Source organism: Psammomys obesus, unplaced genomic scaffold (assembly GCF_907164565.1).
Source record: "Psammomys obesus unplaced genomic scaffold, mPsaObe1.curated_primary_1811, whole genome shotgun sequence".
Lineage (NCBI taxonomy): Eukaryota > Metazoa > Chordata > Mammalia > Rodentia > Muridae > Psammomys > Psammomys obesus.
In genome coordinates, this window is record NW_026585644.1 from 50,133,813 (window position 1) to 50,154,773 (window position 20,961).

Sequence of the window (20,961 nt, forward strand, 5' to 3'; positions counted from 1 at the left end):
AGATTAGTTAACTAGGGTACAGATGTGCCAGTTGATGAAGGGACTATTTTAAGTGTTTAATCCCTCGGTGTTATTTCTCCATTGTTGTGGTTGGGGGGAGGGCCTTGTTCTGTTTCACTGTGTTGGGGTGTGGAGCATCCCTTCTGAGAGCCATGTTCCGAACCCAGCACCTACATGTGATGGCCCATGCAAAGCAGGGCTCCCCCTTTTACCCATGAATCATTCTGGTCTGGGGACATCTGAGAGAGGAGGGAACATCTGACACAAAGGGGATTCTTTTCTCTTGACAGAAGCTAGAAAGAAGCTGAAGAAAGGCTGTTGGAATCCAGTCACATTTGAGTCAGTTTGATGTTTTGTGCCTGTGGTCTTCAGATAGCTAATGAAAGAAAAAAAGGGAGTCATAGGTAAAGAAGAGAGGAAGGAGAAAGGTGAAACAGAGGAGGGAGGTTTCTGATCACTTGTTGGACTCTCAGGTTTCCACAGTCAATAAATTTAAAACAGTCCCATTTATGTCCCCTAGTGGGGGAGTGGCTTGATTAATTATTAATTATTTGAGACAGTAAATACTTTAAAACCCTCCAATAACTTCTGTCTCTCCCATTCATATACAGGGCACAGTCGTGGCTTAGACACTATTGCTTAGCAAAGCTTGGAAGTACACGTTTCAGATTTGAAAGCTTGGGGAAAATTTTGCATAGACTTTCCTAACTGAACCCAGAAATTGAAAATCCAAAATGCTCTAGAACCTGAACTTGTAATGTGTCATGTTGACACATTTTGAGCATCAGATTTTCAGATGAAGGGTGCTCAGCCTGCTCAGGGCTGACTGCTGTAGGCCTGCCAACAGGAGTGAAGTTGCTTAGGTAGGTTACAGAAAAAGCACCCAGCCTCCCAAGGCTGGCCTGCAATTTGCAACAATCCTTCTGTCCCAGCATCCTGAATGCTAAGAATGTGTTCGTTGTCAGTTTGAACCTCTCCCCACCGTGCACGCAAACATAACTGCTACGGTCACTCTGTTTCTTAACATCCTGAGGAATTAACTCAAAAGCTGTTACTTGGGGCACATCTGCCATGTATTGAAATATTAGTCAGAGAAGGAGGAAAGGACCCCTGGTGGCTAAGGGTTTCGAGTTTGAGATATAAGCAGCTTAATGAAACCGCAATGAGTTTATGGTACAAAACACAATGTGCCATTCATACAGAAGGAAAACTGAAGTCATTGTCAAATTCTTTTTAGTTTAAATTCATGTGGAGATGCCATCTAGTGGCCTAGTAGAATAACTGTGAAAAGGCCACTTCGTCAAGAGTAACTGTTTTCTTAGAGATCACGTGTAATCTCAGTGTTAATTTGTGAGTCTTTCTCTAACTTTGAAAGGTGTATGAAAATTGTAATAAGCATTTAAAACGGATGAGTGAAACCATTTAGTCTTTACAGGCAAAGGATTTGAGAGCAACCCTGTTTTATCAAAACAGTACAAGACAGCCAGGAGTAGGTCGGGAAGTTAGGAAGCCTGAAGGTAGAGGGCTGAAGAGATGGCTCTGCAGTTGAGAGTCATACTGCTGAATTGGGTTCTCAGAACCACCCGATGCACATAATTACAACTCCTTGTAACTCTGCTTACAGGGGAATTCAACCGCTGGCCTCTGAAGACCTCTGTACACACACACACACACACACACACACACACACACACACACACACACCATGACATATACCCACACACATACACACACATAACGCAATTTTAAAGAAGAAATTATAAAGAACCAAAAGGTGTGAGACATGCATGTGTGAAAAAAGCTATAGGTGTTTTAAGTTCAAGAATAAAACAAACTGATTTTAAGCAAATTCATTGTAAAATGTTATGTTCTTTATTGCACATTGGAGACATTTAATAAACTTTTTGCTGCTTTTTCTAGAGGATGGTACTGTCTTAATTTCAGAGTTATCTTTTACAAGGACAGTACACATACTTTTGCAGGCCTATCCATCTTTAAATTAGCCTTTCTCTATGCATTCCAGGCAGGGGTTATCATATGCTTCTTTAGATCCTGAAGTTAGACTCTAATACGCTCTGTGTCCTTACATCTGCTCAGCTGACAATGTTCTGGAATCTGCCCTAACCATTTTTGAATGTGTAAAAAATACGCATGTGTCTCATCCACACTGTCAGAAATGCTCTACAAATCCCCTCTGGAGTTTGTCTCAAAGTTTACTAGCTCTCACAGGTCAAGCATGACATGATCTCTGTCTCACATTTCTCTCCGACTGTTTGTGGGGTTTTGTCTACTAAAGATGGCTGGTGGCATGCAGGGTAGGACTGGTCCAGAATGGACACAGGCTGCCTTTTGGTGCGTAACATCACTCTACATCTCAGAGAGAGGCTATTAACCACAGCCCTGGCTGTATAGACTTCCTGTAACTGGGCAATGTTTTAAGCGGTGTGCGAGGCTGAAGGGCTGTTGCTTAAGGCAAATACAATCTAGATAAAAATATATTAAAATCCACAGGTCTTGAAATCTGAATAGTGAATAACCTAGATATCATTAAAGAAATGCATTACCAATACTTATAAACATACAGAAACTAAAATGAGTGTGTCAGGAGTCATTAAAACATAGAAGGAAATAGCAGATGAGTGGGAGCATTTATTAGTTGAAAGCATTCTTTGGAAAACAAGTAGGTGACTAAAAAGTGCTCAAAACTTTCCTCTTTATAGAGAGTTCTAATATTCCCTAGCCATCATATTTACATGATTAATTTACTTAGCAAACCCTTTCGCTCTATAGGGAGCAGGGGTAGAAATAGCATGCTGGCCTTCCTGGTCTCCAGATAGTGGCCTCTGAAGGCAGCAAGCGCTGTCCCTCTCATAAACAACCTATGGTGGCTAAAGGCTGGGAAAAATAGAGTGAGGCCCTCGAGGCATGTGGCTGGTTTCTCCTGCCTCTTGAGGGGACAGCACTCAAAATAATTTCCTTCTTCTGGCAGTCCACTCCACACGGCACTTCCAGACGCGTCCTTTAACACACCACACCACATTTTGTGTGCATCCATGTGTACATTTATGTGTGGATTTGCTTGCCTGCATTCATGCACCTAAAGGTCAGGGGCCAACATTGGTCATCCACCTCTCCCACTCTCCTCATTTTTTGAGACAGGCTCTTGAAATGAACCTAGAACTTACTGTTTGGGTTAAACTGGTTGGCCGGTAAGCTCCTAGGATCTACGTGTTACACCACCACCACACCCCATCTCCCACACTGTTCTTTCTGCCAGTTTTTTACATAGAGGCTATGGATTGGAACTTAGATCTTCATGCTTACACAGTGGGCACTTAAACCACTAAGTCATCTCCCCAATCAAACTTGTAGACAGTTTTAAGAATAAAGAGCAATTGTGGGCAGTGAATAACTCATCTCACGCTATACAGGCACACTTCACTTTGAAGACCAAAGCCAGAGTCTGGTCCACATACTTTCGTGTACGGTGACAGTGACTTCAGGACAGCGTGACCTTCTCACTGTGCATTGTCTACTTCCTCTCCTGCCTCCTTGTCCAGCTTTGTTCGAATCTCTGCTCCCTTCATCTTTGGTCTACTTCTTTTTCTGCCTGTTGTTAAAGAATACGCTCTGTCTTCAGCTTTAAAAGCTGATGAAATAAATCTTTTTACATTTTCCTCTCCTCTCGGGTCAGCCCCAAGTTGACTTTTAAGTTTATGGGTGACCCCAGATGATTCTTCTCCCGGGGAGTCAAGGATCTCTAATTAGGAAGAAAGAGATGGTTCCTCTGCCCTGATGGAGACAGCAGATGCCACCCTTATCACAGCTGGTTCTGGTACAGCTGAGGAAATGAGCAGGGAAAGCCCCAGGGGCCATAGCAGCTACTCTATAAACAAGTTGGGTTCCTTAACCTCCCCGTGGCGTCGGTGTGCCTGCCATTAGGGGCAAATGGCCATTAGCTTTGAGTCGGGGCTTCCTGGCTTTGTGAAGCCTAACAACCCGAATGTTCTGCAATTGTGTTTGGGCTGTGTGTATTTCCCAGTTTTTACAGTAGTGTGTTTAAAGAAATGAAGAGGGAGACGTTAAATATTTATTTTGGCTGACAAGATAAATGAAAGCTGCTATTGGGAAGATAACTGGCACGTCTGAAATCTAGGTTTATTTGTCTTCCAGAACATGCCCATTGTGTGTCTTTGAATGGACGATACAGTAATTAGATAAAAGCATCTTATTATGAGGTTAATTATAATATTTACTCAGAGCATTTTGATGGAAAGATCCTAATCATGAAGGGAAATGAGATTCCTTCATGAACAAGTATCATGTCTCTCTGAGAAGGCCAGTGGGTTCAGTACTAAGGATGTCTAGAAAAGCCTACATCTGCCTGGTGTGGCTGGCAAACGAGTGGCCCTTTAGGTGGTCTTGTTGTCGCTGTAGTCCCAGCTTCCAGGCAAAGTTTGGCTTGCCAGGAATGCTATATGGTGTGGGTACAGACAACATTGCTCCTCACCTCATTCTCCCTTGACCACCTCAGCTGAAGTGCCTTTGAGTGACCATAGCCAGTGAGCCTAGAGAACAAGTGGGGACAAATCCTCTTGGTCTGAGATGCCCAGCTGGCACAAGCTCTCTGCCAGCCTCTCCCTAGTCCTCAACAGGACTGAGTCCGCTGCACATGAGCTCTTTAGTCAGTAGAGCTAAGCTTTGCTTGACAAAGACTTGGACCTCTAGCATCAGATCTAGTCAGAGCACTTGCCTCTTCCCTGCCCACACGGTAGCAGACAGCATACGGAACAGAAGGACAGGCTAAAGGTTATGCCGGACGACTAGAGACACTCAAGTATGTCCATGAGTGCACGCATAGCTGTAAAGGTGTGCACCGAGATGGTTAGCCACACTCGAGGAAGGAAAGGAGGGGGTGAGTGACCAGGTTGCTTAGCGGTGCTGGACTGGCAGGCCTCGGTAGCGCCTTAGGTGCAAAGAGATCAGTACTCACTCATCACGGGAAGGTAAGAGGAGAACACACAGGGCATAAGAGGCAAATGCATTCTTCTCAGGGCCACTGCGCATGGCTGTTAGGCCTCCGCTAGGGGGGAAGGACTGGGAGGAGTCTCTGTGGAGGAAGAGAGGCCTCTGAGAGGAGACCAGGACAGAGGGTACATGCCACTCTACATGTTAGCTGAAAATCAAATTGCTTGGAAAACAAGGCTGGACTCTGGAGAAATCCAGAACCTGGGCAGTTGGCTCCAGCCCAGAGAGTAGCGGGCCTGAAGGAGGATTGAGTCTGACAGCCACATGCAGGTTGCCCACATGGATGGAATGGATACAGAAACAGCAAGGTGGGCATCTGCGCCTTTTATTTTCCTCTCCTTGTCCTTAGCCTCTGCCCAGTGGACACAGAACACAACTGTGTCCAAGTCAGATTGTCATATGAACCCCTGTCATCAGCTCTGACTTGTGATGTGCTGAGTAAACCGGACAGTACACTCATGAGAAGAAGGTGTAAAGTATCAAAGATGGAGAAATAGCACATAGGAATGACTGGCACAGACGGTAACCAGTGCAGCGGCTCTAGGGGAGACCTTCGTTCACTCAAATGTCTCCCCACAGAAGGCAACAATGTTTCTTCATGGCTGACCATATTTGCTTTTCCCTGCCCATTCCCCACCAAAACCAGAGAGCAGACACAATGACCACATCCATGCTCAATACAGCCACGCCCTGTTCCAGCTTTATTGCCTGTTATCTGTGAAGACTGATTTTGTGTTTCTTTCCCTTAGAAGCCTCTGTCCTTGTCCCTCCTAGAGATGAGGAGAGTCAAGCAGCGTGGCCATTGGAGGCATTCCTAGGGCCACCCGTGGTGCCTGAGAAGCGTGGCGGGGTGGCACTCTAGCACAAGAGCCTCTTTCTGCCTGGCTTCTCCTGTTGCGCTAGCTTCCCACCTGGGCTACAGGGTTCCCATTCAAACAATCCCACCCTCTACTAGAAGGAGCTTGAGTTGGCAGTCAGGAGGCCTCAGCTCTGAACTGGGCGCTGTGTGGACAACAAGCCAACCCTCTGCCTTCCTGGACCCACTCGTTCCTCAGCATGAACCAGGAGGTTGGAGCTGCGTGAACCCTTCCTGAACCCAGGACTTCTTAGATAGTAGGCTGTGTGTGCATGGAGGCCTGTGAGATAAAACCTGAGGCAGGCCAGTGGAGTGTGGGGTCCCAGATCCGAAGCTGCAGGCCAAGTGTGATGGGGTTTAGCTTGAATAAGGAAATGGTGTGACCAGGGTATGTGCTTGATACTCTCTTGGTTTAGCTTCTGAAGCCCCTGATTGCACGCTGTGCCAAGTTTGCTTGGTCTGTTCTCCTCACCTGCTGCTTTCTTTTTAATCAGAATCCTGGAACTGATTGGTTACCATCCTGAGGAGCTACTTGGTCGCTCTGCCTACGAGTTCTACCATGCCCTGGATTCAGAGAACATGACCAAAAGTCACCAGAACTGTGAGTTCCTAGAGTTAGATACCCTGTGTCCTTGCAGTGTGCCCTTGATTAGTATGATTGACAAGACATGGCCTTGGTTACTTCCTTCCCAGAGTCACCATCTTGGGTAGCAGATAAGGTAGATACCTTCAAGATGGTCAGAGAGCCACAGCTACCACCAGCTACAAATGCTTTTAAGTAAATTATGAAAGACTCTCAAGGCCTCTTAGTAGTTTACATTCTCTATAACCCTCAGGGGCAGCCCTGGAAAACATGGATAGTCAGTGTACAAACAGCTTGGGTCTGCACGAGAGCAGTAAGTACCTCAGCATATGTCTTGGAGAGTTCAAAGGAAAGTAGGCTTGCAGCGGATTGGTTCTGAGGAGCTGGGGCTAAACAGGAGCAGGTGTGAAGAGAGGGCCTAGAGGCAGCACAGTGTAAGCACGTGGGAAGCATGCACACTGAAGGACCTCTGGAGCAGAGCTAGCCCATGGGGAACCTCTGTCATGGAAACATTCTGTGTCTCCATGGACCACACTTGACTTCAATGGTACTTTAAACATGGTTGATACAATGAGAAATATTTTCCCACTTTAAGTTTTACATAATTTAAGTAGCTTTACGTGGCCTGTGGCCACCTTATTGGACAGGGTGGTTTTGTAGCATTCCCTTGGCTATGTTCCCAATTTAGTCTTCCTATTGGTAGATGTTCCCAGATAATTTTTGTGAGAACCTACACCTGGCCCTTTGAGGACTATGAATTGGTAGACTTGATCTCTACCCTAAGGAGTCTTGTTTTGGAAGCAAAAGGGCTGAGCTCCTGGAAGCTGGGTGGGCTGTAACTTTAGCATGTGTCATAGTAACATGGATGGTGAAAATACCAGGTGAATGATAATCTCATAGACAAAACTGTATTTGTGAAAAAAGGCATCCAAGCATGACTTTGGTACAAACAGTGCTGATATGAGGATGGGATAGGAGGATTCAAATCAGTAAACACTGAGAAGCTTCCTAGTAGCCAAACTGGCAAGGTAAGAAATGGAGGTGTGGCTTTCTGTTCCGTCTCCCACACCTTTGTCTCAAGGTTGGGACTTAGTGGAGCTCAGCTCCACTAACTGAGCAGCAGCTCCACAAGCTATGTAAAGCATAGTTTCCTCCCGTAGACAGAGAGAGCTTCTCTTTCAGATTCATCCTTCTGTTTCCTCCCTGGGATCTTTGGCTTTCATCTGATCTAATAATACAGCAGGGACCATTATGGTATCTCAGACAAGTCTCCCACTGTCATCTCTGGCAAACAAACAAACAAAAAAATTCAACAGCCTGCGTCAGTCAGGGGCCCAGGGATGGCAGTGAGAGGCCACGGCACTCATGGATGCCATGACTATGACCCAGCCAGAGACTACAGGGTATGGTGTCAGCCTTCCCTTGGAGGGACCAATGCTTTTGTGCTTCCTGGGGGTTCCTTACTCCCAAAGCAGGTTGGTAAGACACACACAGCTGTGCTCTGGCCTGGTTCACCAGCTTGTGCCTCAGGGTCTGGAGTCTGGCTTCCTTGGGCCTTTCCCCCCAATATCTGGGAATCCTTGGAGGACAGTATTGTACTTTGTCTCCTGGGGAGGGGTGAACAGAAAGAGCACTGTCAGAGAGCTCCGGGGGCTTATGGAAAGGATCTCTCCTTTACAGCTCCCTCATCTGTAAGAAGAGAGAGCATAAAAGCTGGTCCTATCAGTTTGCAGCTGATCCCTGGGGGAAATATGTTGGAAAAACTTTTTGGTTGGATGTTGTTTTTACTTAATCCATATATTTAGCCCCTCACCCCCCAGCACATTTAAAGATAACTCACAGTCCAAATAGGAAGTACAGATTCTGTTTTGGGGGGATTTTGTTTGCTTTATTTTTTGCCCAGTGGAAAGCTGCCCTGGCCACAGAGGCCCTGATTTAGCTAAGAGGCCTACATCAAGCCAAATCTACGTGGGCTGGAAACAGGGTCAGTGTCAGTTGTGACAGGAATCTCTCCACCCTGCCTCCCCCTACAAGCACAGTGGCACTGTAGATCCCCTCCCGAGGTGGAGGCTTGGGTTTGAAGCAGGCCTACGTTACACGTGGGGGGTCCCCAGCTCACCTCGGTGTATCTCAGCCCGTACGTGTTTCTCATCAAAATGCCTGGAGAAGCTCAGTCCTCAGCCAGATTTAGATAATTGAAAGTCACATTTCCAAATGACTTAATAATTTATACACTGTGACTGTCAAAGGAGGGCTTGGTCTGGTTTCTCTTTGTTGTACTCCTAGGAAAACAAGATTAAAAGCCATAAAAAGCCTATCTCCCTACCAAGCGGCAGGCCCCTCACCAAGCCTGGCATTAATGAGATGATTACAACGCTGGTGTGAATTAGAGTCTACTGATCAAGCAGGCCCTTGCCTGCAATTACTAGAAATGCAGTTAAAACCTCTGCCCAGTGAGCCTTGAACATGGTTGCATTAAGAATTGTCTAAATGAGTTAATTCCAGGCTTGAAATCATGCAAGAGTCCCTGTAGCTAGGTGGCCTCTGTGGCACCAAGGAAGGGACAAAAGAGAAGATAAAGGTCCCGTCTCTGGCTGTGATGGTTTAACAAAGTGGCCATAGCCGACATTGCCTTTTCATTTGCTTCTGGCTCAACATAATGTAGTCAGAGAGGATCGATTGCCCTGGGGATCAACTGACCGATTATCTAAACACGTTCACTGTTGTCCTGTGCGATGTGAAGCTTGGCCTTCCTGGCCTTAGTTTCCTCGTGTTAAAGGATAATGTCTCTCCTCCCTCCAGCACAAGATTCCATTTGAAAGATTAGATTCGATGAAGATGACACAACCATGGTGGAAAAATAATTAAATAATTGTACTGCTTCTGATACTGAAAGCATGGTCTTAGCACATAATCTAGAAGATTCACATCTAGCTACAACCCCATAAGAGATGAAACCATGATCAGATAAAGATTTGGATACAGATGTCTATTACAGTGTTAGTCACAGCAAATGAAAGCTCAAACATCCAGGTGGAGGAATTACCTAGTCATTCGATACCCATATAGTGAGATAAAACTCCCTCATGAGAAAAGACGAATCACAGAAACATCTGCAACAACACGAACCTCAAAAACATGCTGATCAAGACACATGAAATAGACTCGAATGATTCTGCTCCAGTAAAAGTCTAGGAAGGACAGGAGATAGTGACGGGAAAAGATCAGTGGTTGTCTGAATCAGAGGCTGGAACCAGGATGCGCTAGGCATCTGGACCTTCGGGAGGGGAGAGATGAAGTGTTTGGTACCTTTGCTCTGGTGATTATATTTGTCAAAACTCATTGCACTACATGCTTAAAATGGGTACATTTCCATGCAAGGCAAATTAAAATCCAATAAAGGCTTGTTTTGGAAAGGCAAATAAAGTTGAAAGTGGGAATCAAATTTTGACTCTTAAGTCTGAGAGTTTGTCCAACTCAGCAATAATGGTTAGTAAAAGGGCGCTTGGGAGGGCTTGAGCCGCAGCAGATGTGAAGTTGGTGCTGCACACAGTAATGATAACCTGTGCTGTTGCTCGTCCAGTGAGGGGACACAGCGCTGACCTCCAGGTGCATGATGTGCAGGGCCCCCGAGCTGTCACACAGACTTGAAGCCATCTCACAGGGCAGTTGGGCTCTGCAGAGCCAGGCACCTATAATCCTCAGTCATTCCTGCCCCTTGCTGGTGCTTGTTAAAATTTTCAAGCGGGTAAGACGTGCCAAGACACAGTTTTGTGACTGGCATGACTGTGAACAAGGCTGTCCCTCTCCCATGCAGGGTTGAAGGAGAGGGAGGTGGCCCCCGAGCCGACCGGGAGACCTGGGCAGACTGTCTACAGGGAGCCTGGGTGTTCGCTCATAGAACCCCCCTGAGACATTGCCTATAAACACACAATTCCAAGTAACATAACTGGCACAGTCCCTAAGCACTGGGCATTAGTAGCTTGAGGAAGAGAAGATTTCTAAACATTGTGTCGCCAGTAAGGCCACAGCGCAAACAGCGGCAGCATCCTGGACAGTTAATAATGACAGTGATGAACATTACTGTTATTGTCAATACTGCATTCCGCAGAAGAGGAAACCACACCAGGATTGTTCCTTCCCCAAAGTCCCCCAGCCAGCAAGACTTCCTGAGCCTCTCATCAGACCACTCTCCAGTTCCCTGTGACCTGGGCACTTCTGGGCTAGCGCTCTGAACAATGAAGTCCCAGGGGATGACAAAGTTGAGTGGACAGTTTAAAAAGTTAGCAGACACTAGTGAAAAGCAGCTCCCGATCTCTTTTTAACGAAAATGGAAAATGTGTTTGGAAATGGGGAAGACAACAGTCTAGGATGTGGGACAGCCCCTCCCCTCAGGGGTTTTTAGGTAGTGATAACACTTGGAAAATGAATGCTTAGCATAGTCTAGAAAAGGAAAGAGAATCTAAGCCAGCATTCTGGGTAGTTGGAAGGCAAGTTTAAAGACCTTCCAGTGGTTGAGGAAGAAGCTGTGAGGTCCTGAGTTGCAGGTCTTTTTTTACCACAGGTGTAAAGGGCAGCAGTTTGTCTCACACTATCTCTGGCCCCTAAGGTAGTAGACCTAACAATTGACCTTGAAAGTTCAAGAGTCACAATTTAAACAAAAAATTTTAAAAACCTCAGCTGGGTCTTATGGTACAACAGTAAGCCCCAGTTATTCAGGAGGTTAAAGCAAGAACTGTTAAGTTTAAGGCCTGCCAGGGCTTCAGAGTGAGTTCAAAGCCAGCCTGGCCAATTACTGAGACCTTGTGTCCAAATAAGAGCAGAAAGTGTTGGGGATGTAGCTCCATGGAAGAGCACGGGCCTAGCATCTGTGAGGCCCTCTGTTCCATCCTTCCCATCAGAGGGTGGTGGCAGGCCTGCCACCTTTTTGGCCTTTCTTTGAGATGCACCCTAGCCCCTCCCACCTGCAGTGGGTGAAGCCTGTGAAGGAAGTTGGGTGCTGCCCTTGGTGGTTTTCAACTGAGCTGTCTTGGAGTCCAAGACAGCTTTAAGGCCATGGCAAAGCTGTCGAGTGGGTCAGCCCCACACTGAGAAGGCAGTTGTCTGCTTTCCCTCAAAACACCTATTCCTCTTTTTTAAATTAAGAGATGGCTGAAACGCTCTCCAGCTCACTCTTCCTGACCCTCAGTGCCTTCCCCGGCAGGTGACACTTCCTGTGGGATCTAAGAGGTGCTCTCCCACCCCTCTCATCTCTGGCTCCTTTCTACCCTAGTGTGCGCCAAGGGGCAGGTGGTGTCTGGCCAGTACCGGATGCTGGCCAAGCACGGAGGATATGTGTGGCTGGAGACCCAGGGGACGGTCATCTACAACCCCCGAAACCTGCAGCCCCAGTGTATCATGTGTGTCAACTATGTCCTGAGGTGAGTCAGGGAGGGAGCAGCCGGCCTCTCGGGACCCTGGGCAGTACCTCCACACGCTGTGATGTAAATCCTAGCTGAGAGGATTTTACATTGAGATCTTAGAAGTAGAGTTCTGGGCATTTCTTTCTCGCTTTTCACCTTCTCTGTTAAGGGTCATGCCTCTGACTTGTGCCGAGTGGGAGATTCCTTACAGTAGTTGCTTCATATTGTGAATGAGAGACCAGAGAGCTGCTCATGCTTTTCTGGGGAAATGTGAACGCTGGGCCTTTCCTCCTCCACCCCTGGCAAGAACCTGAGAGACAGCCATTGCTAATGTGAAGAAAACTGACATAGGCAGCCATGCCTCTTGCATACCAGCAGCTCAAGCATAGGGTAGGCCCACAAAAAGCACAGAGGTAGAAGTTGCTCTGACTCTCTCTGTTTCCATGGCTCATGTGAGATTCTTTCCAAAACACCAGTGTCCCTGCCCAGCTCTTGTCTGACAGGTTTAGCTCTCAGGATTCCAACATGGGGGAGCCAAAGGCTCATGCTAAAAAAGTGCGGATGCTCTGAACAGTTCTTTCATCTCACTAGCGAGATCGAGAAGAACGATGTGGTGTTCTCCATGGACCAGACTGAATCCCTGTTCAAGCCGCACCTCATGGCCATGAACAGCATCTTTGACAACAGTGGCGACGTGGCCGTATCTGAGAAGAGTAACTACCTGTTCACCAAACTGAAGGAGGAGCCCGAGGAGCTGGCTCAGCTGGCCCCCACCCCAGGAGATGCCATCATTTCTCTGGATTTTGGTGGGTACTTCCCAGCCCCAGTTGAACCCATGGAACCCTCTTGGACTGGGGGATGGTTCTTACTATGACAAGCCTCCCCGGCCACAGCTTCCCCAAACCAGAGCTACTCTTGGCACGTGCCATGCTAATCACTTATTCATGGTCAGGGCCCGCTAGGCACAAAGGAACCACAAACTCCCTGGCTGCTGAGCTATTGTATGCCCTCATGAAGGGAAGTGGGCGACGAGAGGGCTCCCTCTTGAGGGGCCCATTCTCCACCTGGCTGTGAGTTGAGGGAGTGAGGCACGTGTCTCAAAGAGCACCCTCTAATTTCGGTGAAAGGCTAACTAGGAATAGTAGAAGGAATAATGCCAGGAACACCAGGGGAGAGAAGATTCAGGCCCAGGATGAAGCCCACAATCGCTGTCTGCATTAAGAGAAGTCGTTGTGGTCCAGGCAGAGTTCTCAGCTATTCTCAGACTCCTTGAACTATCCACGGAAGGGCCTCTTCCAGTTTACACACTCCCCCAGCCGAGCTCTGACTGCTCCTCTTTACACTGGCTCACCTTCCTTTTATATGTGGGTTTGAGAGGCCACAGGGAAATTGACTCCTCAGAGAATCATGAAGGGTAGTGAGCCCTTGCATGAGATACCTTGCAACCCAAAGCTTCATGATGGTATTAAGGCAAATGGCCCAGTTCTCCTCTGGTAACTTCCTCGTCTACACACTGGAGTATTCTGCAGGGAACAGCTACTTCTAGGAAGTTTAGCCTCTGACAGCCAAACAGTTGGAGACTGTTCTCTTTATAGGGAGTCCCTATATTGAATCATAGCTCTGTCAAAGGCTTTTTGGTTCTTGCTAGGCTGCAGGGTACTGAGGGTGTCAACCCCAAGTCCCCTTTTGGGACCCTTATAGGACCTTTTGTGAAACTTCTGGGCTTCCTCCAACCTGGGATGAGCTCAGACTTCATGAATGTTCACCAAGCATGTCTTGTCTTTACAGGAAGCCAGAACTATGATGAGTCCTCAGCCTATGGCAAGGCCGTCCTGCCCCCAGGCCAGCCGTGGGCCGCAGAGATGAGGAGCCACAGTGCCCAGAGTGAGTCTGGGAGCCTGCCTGCCTTCACTGTGCCCCAGGCAGGCTCCCCAGGGAACACCACGCCCAGCGCCACGAGCAGCAGCAGCAGCAGCAGTTGCTCCACGGTGAGCAGAATCTCCTCCAGGGAGAACACAGGGTGGGCGCGCCCCTTGTACTCTGCTGCCAGATGACTGAAAAGACATCCTGAGAAGTACCGTCCCCTTGGAGTTATTATAGTGGCCGCTGGGAATGGCTGGGACATTTATCTGCCAGGTGTAGAGTTGACTGGTGGCTCTTAGTATCCACCTCTATTGAGATCCTGAAGCCTGAAATCACAGAGAACCTAGTTTGGTGTCTGTGCGAACCAAAGGCTTCAGCCACACAGCCCTACTGACCACAGCCTCTATCCGCACCTCAAGACACCCTAGGACAGCAGTTCTCAACCCTCTTCGGGGGCTGTCAAGTGACCCTTTCATAGAGGCCGCCAAGACCGTCGGAAAACACACATGTACATCACGATTCGTAACAGTAGCAAAGTACAGTTAGGAAGTGGCAAAAAAAATAATTGTGTGGTTGGGGGTCACCACAGCATGAGGAACTGTATTATAGGGTCACAGCATTAGGAAGGTTGAGAGCCACTGGCCTAGGAAGTGATACAAGTTCTCTTTAACAGGAGACCAAGGTTCAGAGAGGTCGGTGAACTGACCTACTTCACACAGCTTGTAAATAGTAGCCCCCTTCGTAGGGATTTGGTGGAGTGAGGCAGAATGAATCCAGAAACATGCCTGTCTGTTCTGGGGAGATGGGGAAATGGGACTTCTGGGGAGATGGGCGCCATGTTCTTGACCTCGCCCTCTCTCCTTTGTCTTTAGCCCAGCAGCCCTGAAGACTATTATTCATCCCTGGAGGATCACTTGAAGATAGAAGTAATCGAGAAGCTCTTTGCCATGGATACGGAGGCAAAGGACCAGTGCAGCACTCAGGTAGGCCCTGTGTGTGGGGTGCAGTCTCCTGCCATCCCTTTACAGAGATTCCTGGGGTGCCGAGCACATCTTCGGGGGCAGGGAGCTGTGATCACCCCTCCTTCCACTGTTTCATTGCTCAGTCCTATGCTTCTGTTTGTAACTGTCAGCTTCATCTCCTCCTAATTTGGACAACTGTCTTCACACGTGTGCCAAACCACAGCTACACATCCAAACTTGTAAGGAGGCATCTCTGCCTCGTTGGTGCAAGATGCATGTTAAAAAAATCATTTTTCTTTAAATCACTGACAAAAGTGCTTCATTGCACAAGGCCGCATGTTCTTGCACAAACACTATGAGTGGTTGAGGTAGGTGGATGTGGCAATGACCAGCTCTCCAGGGGCAATCCTCACACCCAAGTCTGTCTCAGACTGAGTTCTCCATCCAGGCTTCCACCCTGCTCCTCAGTGTGTGCCTTCATCTTATCCTGTAAAACTTTTCACTGTTTCTGCGCATGTCTTTCCCCTGTGTGTGTCTGTGGCACTTCTTAGCACAAGCAGGCAGGCTTGTGTACCGTTCTCTGGGCACTAGTTACAAAGGTCTGTCTGCAGTCAGGGCTCAGCTTTTGTCTGTTTGTGAGTGTTCTACTGTGACAGATGGGAAGGGGTCTCTGAGTACCTGCTGGTGAGAACGGCAGTCCCTTTACAGGGCCCATGAGGGCAGTGAAGCTGTCCTTCATCCCAGGAGCTCAAGTGCAGCAAGAGTAGGATGAGGGGCAGCCCATGAACAGAGGCAGGGGTCTTGCCTGACTGAAGAAAGGGGAGAGAAGGCACTGCAGGTCAGGGGTGGGAGCTCAGAGTACGAAGTGAAGGGATAAATGCATGAAAAGTTTAATATCCTGACAGAAACTTTTGCACACTCAATGGTAAATCTGAGTTTCCAACAGAGGTGTTTGAATGGAGAAGTGACACTTCGAAAAGGCCCAGGCAGGACATGGTTGGGCTGGGCTGGGCTACGGCTATCTAGCTTTGCTCTGTCTCTCCCCAGACGGACTTCAATGAACTGGACTTGGAGACCCTGGCACCGTACATCCCTATGGATGGGGAGGATTTCCAGCTAAGCCCCATCTGCCCAGAGGAACCACACATGCCAGAGAGCCCCCAGCCCAACCCCCAGCAATGCTTCAGTACCATGACTAGCATCTTCCAGCCGCTAGCCGTGGGGGCCACCCACAGTCCCTTCTTCCTGGACAAGTACCCGCAGCAGTTGGAAAGCAGGAAGGTGGAGCCTGAGCACCGGCCCATGTCTTCCATCTTCTTTGACGCTGGGAGCAAAGGGTCTCTGCCCCCATGCTGTGGCCAGGCCAGCACCCCTCTCTCTTCTATGGGGGGAAGATCCAACACTCAGTGGCCCCCAGACCCACCATTACATTTTAGGCCCAAAAAGTGGCCTGTTGGCGATCAGAGCACTGAAGCGTTGGGGGCTCTGCCTTTGGGGCCATCGCAGTTGGAGCCTCCCAACAGCTCGCCTCATGTCTCCGTGTTCAAGATGAGGTCAGTGACGGATGTCTGCCTGGAAGGGGACATGCCGGGCAGGATGGGGATGGGTGCACACGCAGCAGTGAGAGCTCTGCAGCCCCACGAGGGCTTCCTGCCCCACTATCTCCCGCACTCTGCAGGCAGCTGGAGCTCTGCCTAGCCCTTGGGCATTTGAGGGCCAGAACCCCAGAAGAGAGGAGAAGGGGCTTACTTAGGTACCCCAAACATGCTGTCTGTCTACCTTTTGATCACCCTGAGGGCCCTTTTCTTACCTGGGGTTCATCTTTGGGCACAGATAGGTATTTGAGTGACCTTTTCTCCATCCTCCCCACAATCCTGTGCTTTTCATCTGCCCAGGCTCCTACCCCAGAGCCTCCGTGGGCTATGCACAGATGCCAGCAGTTCCTGTTTCCACAGCAGGCTCTATGTCAGCAACAACTCACTGGGCTTTCTGCCAGAAGCTGGTGTGTTGTCTATAGTATGTGCCCTTTGGACCATCTGGGGGTGGTCCTCTGGGTGGGAGGCACTGAGCAGAAATCCTTGTAGAGCCTGATTTCATCCAGCGGGGCAGCCAGCCATGAAGGCAGGACGGTGGGCTGCCTGCGTAGAGCTGAGGCAGACAGGCGTGTGGAGGGAGGCACAGCTGCTTGAACTCATCAGCATCTCACCTGTAGCTGCTCAGACCTTTAGGCCCTCTGTCTATACATCGATGGAGTCATGAGTATTGGGTCCTGGCAGTGGGAGCCTGTAGGCTCTCTCACATCTGCTGTCTACTCTTGGGCTTGGCAGGTCTGCAAAGGACTTTGGGGCTCGTGGACCATACATGATGAGCCCCGCCATGATAGCCCTCTCCAACAAGCTGAAGCTAAAGCGCCAGCTGGAGTATGAGGAGCAAGCCTTTCAAGACACAAGAGGGGTAAGCCATGTCTACTGCGAATGCACCTCATGGGCATCTCAGCCTGCTGGGCGAGATGAGGCCAGGGCAGAGATGCACACAGCTCCTTCTGGGGTGAGCACCTCCCGTGCTTGTACCTGCTGGGTCTGTGTGGGGCTCCCTCCCCACTCCACCCGCTGCCCTCTTCCTCCAGCTTCACTTTACCTCTGCAGGGGGATCCTCCAGGCACTAGCAGCAGCTCGCATTTGATGTGGAAACGTATGAAGAGCCTCATGGGCGGGACCTGTCCTTTGATGCCTGACAAGACCATCAGTGCAAACTTGGCCCCTGGTAAGAAGGCCAGGCCCTAGGGGTCTGGTGGAGGGTTGGAGGCCCAGGGCCCACTCCCTGAGCCTGAGAGAATGGACTATTTCCATGCCATGAGCGGGCTCTAGGTTCTGAAGTGTCTATATGGCTGCTGAAAAAAAGAAAAAGCGGGCGAGAGCTACCATCTGTCCCATCAGACAGCACCACATCTCACTGTCTGGCTTGGATCTTCCAGATGAATTCACCCAAAACTCCATGAGAGGCCTAGGCCAGCCACTGAGACACCTGCCACCCCCACAGCCGCCGTCTGCCCCGAGCCCAGGGGCTAGCACCAAGAGTGGGTTCCCGCCACAGTGCTATGCCTCGCAGTTCCAGAACTACGGTCCTCCGGGAGCTCAGAAGGTGTCAGGTGAGGGCTTTGGGGTCTGATGAACACAGTGGCCTGACTGGGCAGGAGGCTGGGAGGCAGCCACTGACACACAGCAGCTCACCATCTGGGGGACAAGCTGCCTTCAGAGCCCCTGCTGACAACTGGTTCCAGTCGGTAGGGCTCTTCATCCGGCAAGGCCGCAGGAGGACTTCAGGCTTCCCTGGCTGTCAATAGTCCTGCGATATGTTCTCTTCCGGCTTCGTCCTCTGAATGGGGACTGGAGCTCAGGACAAGAGGGCTGTTGCGCCCTCAGGACAAGAGGGCTGTTGCGCCTCAAGTTCCTGGCCTGGCCGCTGGAGACACAATTATTTTCATCCTTCTCCCTCACCATCTACGGTGGAGTAGGTACTGTGCCAGTGCACGGGTCAGACCTTTAAAATACCCTCTCCTCCCCGTCTTTCAGGCATGGCAAGTCGACTGCTGGGGCCATCGTTCGAGCCTTACCTGTTGCCAGAACTGACCAGATATGACTGTGAGGTGAACGTCCCGGTGCCTGGGAGCTCCACACTCCTGCAGGGGAGAGACCTTCTCAGAGCTCTGGACCAGGCCACCTGAGCCAGGGCCTTTGGCCGGGTGTGTCCCTGCCCTGCCATCTTGTCCTGCCTGCTTCACCTTCCATCTGTGTTGCAACTAGGTATCTCTAACACCAGCACACTTAGGAGATGTCCTGACCTGGCCGTGTGGCCAGGGCACCAAGCAGTGGCCTTTTTCTGACATGCTCACTTTGTTATCTGTGTTTTAAGACTACATAGTTGTCTTACCTGCTATGTTTTACTGTCAATGAACATGTTGAAATTTTATAAGATTTCCCCCTCCCTCCCTTGAATTACATCTAATTTATATTCCCCAAAGGTTTCTCTCTCACATTCGGTGTCCATACTAACAAGCATGGTGGATGTTGGCTCTCCTGAGGGAAAGATTTGGCTTCACTCAATTAAAAAGAGGTTTTGTCCTTGTTGTTGCCAAAGAGAAAAAGATTTTGCTTTCCAAGCTCCACTGTGGATTCTCTTTCTCTCTCTCTCTCTCTCTCTCTCTCTCATACACACAAACACCTAATCACCATATTGTAAAATTTGGTGTTATTTTTAAAGCCAGCTCTTTGCTCTGATTTTCATATAATGGATGGGCAAAAAAAAAAAAAGAAAAGAAAAAGAAAAAAAAATGTGAAGGGTAAACAGTGGCTTTCCTAAAACATTTGGTGGTGTCCTTCACCTCACCCCCAGGTCCAATGGGTTTTTTATTACTATTACTCACAAGCAAAGCTGAGGTTTTTTAAAGAGAAATTTATATCTGGGTTTAGTGTTTATCATATATATGGGTACTTTGTAATATCTAAAAGCTTAGAAATGGAATCCTGCTCACAAAACCACTTCTGAGATCGTTTTAGGGCTGTTAATTTAATTTGTTTCGGTGTTCTAGACACTGTAGAGCTGTACAGTACCCCCACAGGCCTGTACTAACCCCGCTCCGGATCTTCTCTGTCTTGCTTTCTCTCGGATGGCCTTTGGCTTTGGATGCGCCATCGGTGTGACAAGCAATCCCAGGAGAGGATTAGGGGAGCACTGCAAGCTGTCTTCTCTCCTCGTGTTCTCTGTATTGTGTATGTATGCATCGCTTTTGCTGCCGTGAGGGCTCTAATGGCATGTCGGGGTGGGAAGGAAGCGCTTTCACTTTTTCAGGTCGTGTTGCTAGCCCTTCAAGTGTACTGAGCTAGGTGACCACCGAGCTCTGTCACGCGGCACATTTGGGTATTTCCACGCTACCGTGACATGGTCTTAATGGGAATTCACGCAGCAAGTGAGGGTTCAGAAGTAATGTAGTGACCCAGTCCTCCGAGCTAAAGTGGGAGAGGGTGCCAAGTGGAGGGTAGCGGGTCCACCAGCCCTCTATACCCTGCCATGTCCACAGCTTGCGGGGCGGATGGCCCTGCAAAGCTAAGGTGCAGCGCCCCCTGCTGGAGCGCAGCAGGCAGCCCTCCAGAGACGGCCTCTAGCCGAGGTCTCAGTCACTTGGAAGTGATGTGAATAGGTAGAAAGCACTGAAAATAATGTTCCCAGAGCACTTTGTAACTCACTGGGGAAGAGGGATAACACCTTTTGGGTTTGTGATACCAATCAACATAAGATGTTGTTGACCTGGGTACAGTAAAACTTTAAATACACACAAAACCCATCAGGCAAGAATGCAGTAAGCCTAAAGAGATTTACTGCTCAAACCAAAAATTAGCTTTCAAAGTCAATCTACCTAAAATTACCTAGGCATGGTGTTGTTCAGGTTCATGTTGGTGCACACTGCGGCATGACACATGGTGACAGAACTTGAAGGGTTGTTGACATGTAAATGCTGATATTTGATTTCCTGTGTTCTTGCCTCAGCATTAAGGGCATTTTTCCCTTTGCAGTTTTACTAAAAAAAACACTCTGAGAAATATTCTGAGCTTCATATTAACCTTTCCTGTCAATGTGTAACAACTTCATGAACATTACTGCATTGTCAAATTCCTACTGACGACATTATAACTGTACGGGAGCTTAACTTTATAAGGAAATGTATTTTGACACTGATATCTTATTAAAGTATTCTGATCCTGTTGCTGCTGCTGCCTCTTGTTTCCTGTGCATTTATCATGGGCAGCACCAATGGAAAATGAAGTCCTTACTCAGTAGCAAACAGAAATGAGTATTGGAACTGAACTGGACCAGACAGACGAAGGAAGGGACACATTTGCGCCCGGCAGATGCCTAATTTCAGAAGCCATATGATATCTTCTGTATTTCTGCGGATACTGTGTGTTTAGGAAGGGCCCTTTCTCTGTATGCTAAGAGGGAAGGAAAAAAGCCTTGTCTCTACCCTCAGAAATCCACATGAGACACTGAGGAGCATGACGGGCCTGAATCTTCACACTGTTTGTTCCAGCAGAGGTTCCAAGGAGAAGGGCATCCTGGGCGAAGGTCAGGAAGGACCTCAGTGTGGAGCCAAGGTCTTCCTAGGCAGATTGTAGGTAGAAGGGAAAAAGATGACTTCAGCCAGAGACAGAACACAGAAGAATCCTAGTGCTGAGCATGAACCTGATGGTTCCAAAGGTGGCTCTGTCAAAG

At 48.7% G+C, this 20,961-nt stretch overlaps 1 protein-coding gene across 1 annotated transcript in view; it reads left to right on the plus strand.

Moving 5' to 3' along the window:
* Positions 1 to 20,455, plus strand: part of Epas1 (endothelial PAS domain protein 1) — an 81,240-nt gene extending 60,785 nt beyond the window's left edge. The window contains exons 7-16 of the mRNA XM_055619260.1: positions 6,379 to 6,485; positions 11,740 to 11,887; positions 12,461 to 12,675; positions 13,658 to 13,857; positions 14,605 to 14,715; positions 15,742 to 16,247; positions 17,022 to 17,148; positions 17,340 to 17,457; positions 17,669 to 17,842; positions 18,267 to 20,455. Coding sequence (XP_055475235.1) covers positions 6,379 to 6,485; positions 11,740 to 11,887; positions 12,461 to 12,675; positions 13,658 to 13,857; positions 14,605 to 14,715; positions 15,742 to 16,247; positions 17,022 to 17,148; positions 17,340 to 17,457; positions 17,669 to 17,842; positions 18,267 to 18,418 — 1,858 coding nt within the window. The 3' untranslated portion in view covers positions 18,419 to 20,455. The remainder of the gene's footprint in view (positions 1 to 6,378; positions 6,486 to 11,739; positions 11,888 to 12,460; positions 12,676 to 13,657; positions 13,858 to 14,604; positions 14,716 to 15,741; positions 16,248 to 17,021; positions 17,149 to 17,339; positions 17,458 to 17,668; positions 17,843 to 18,266) is intronic.
* The last annotated feature ends 506 nt before the right edge of the window (positions 20,456 to 20,961 follow it).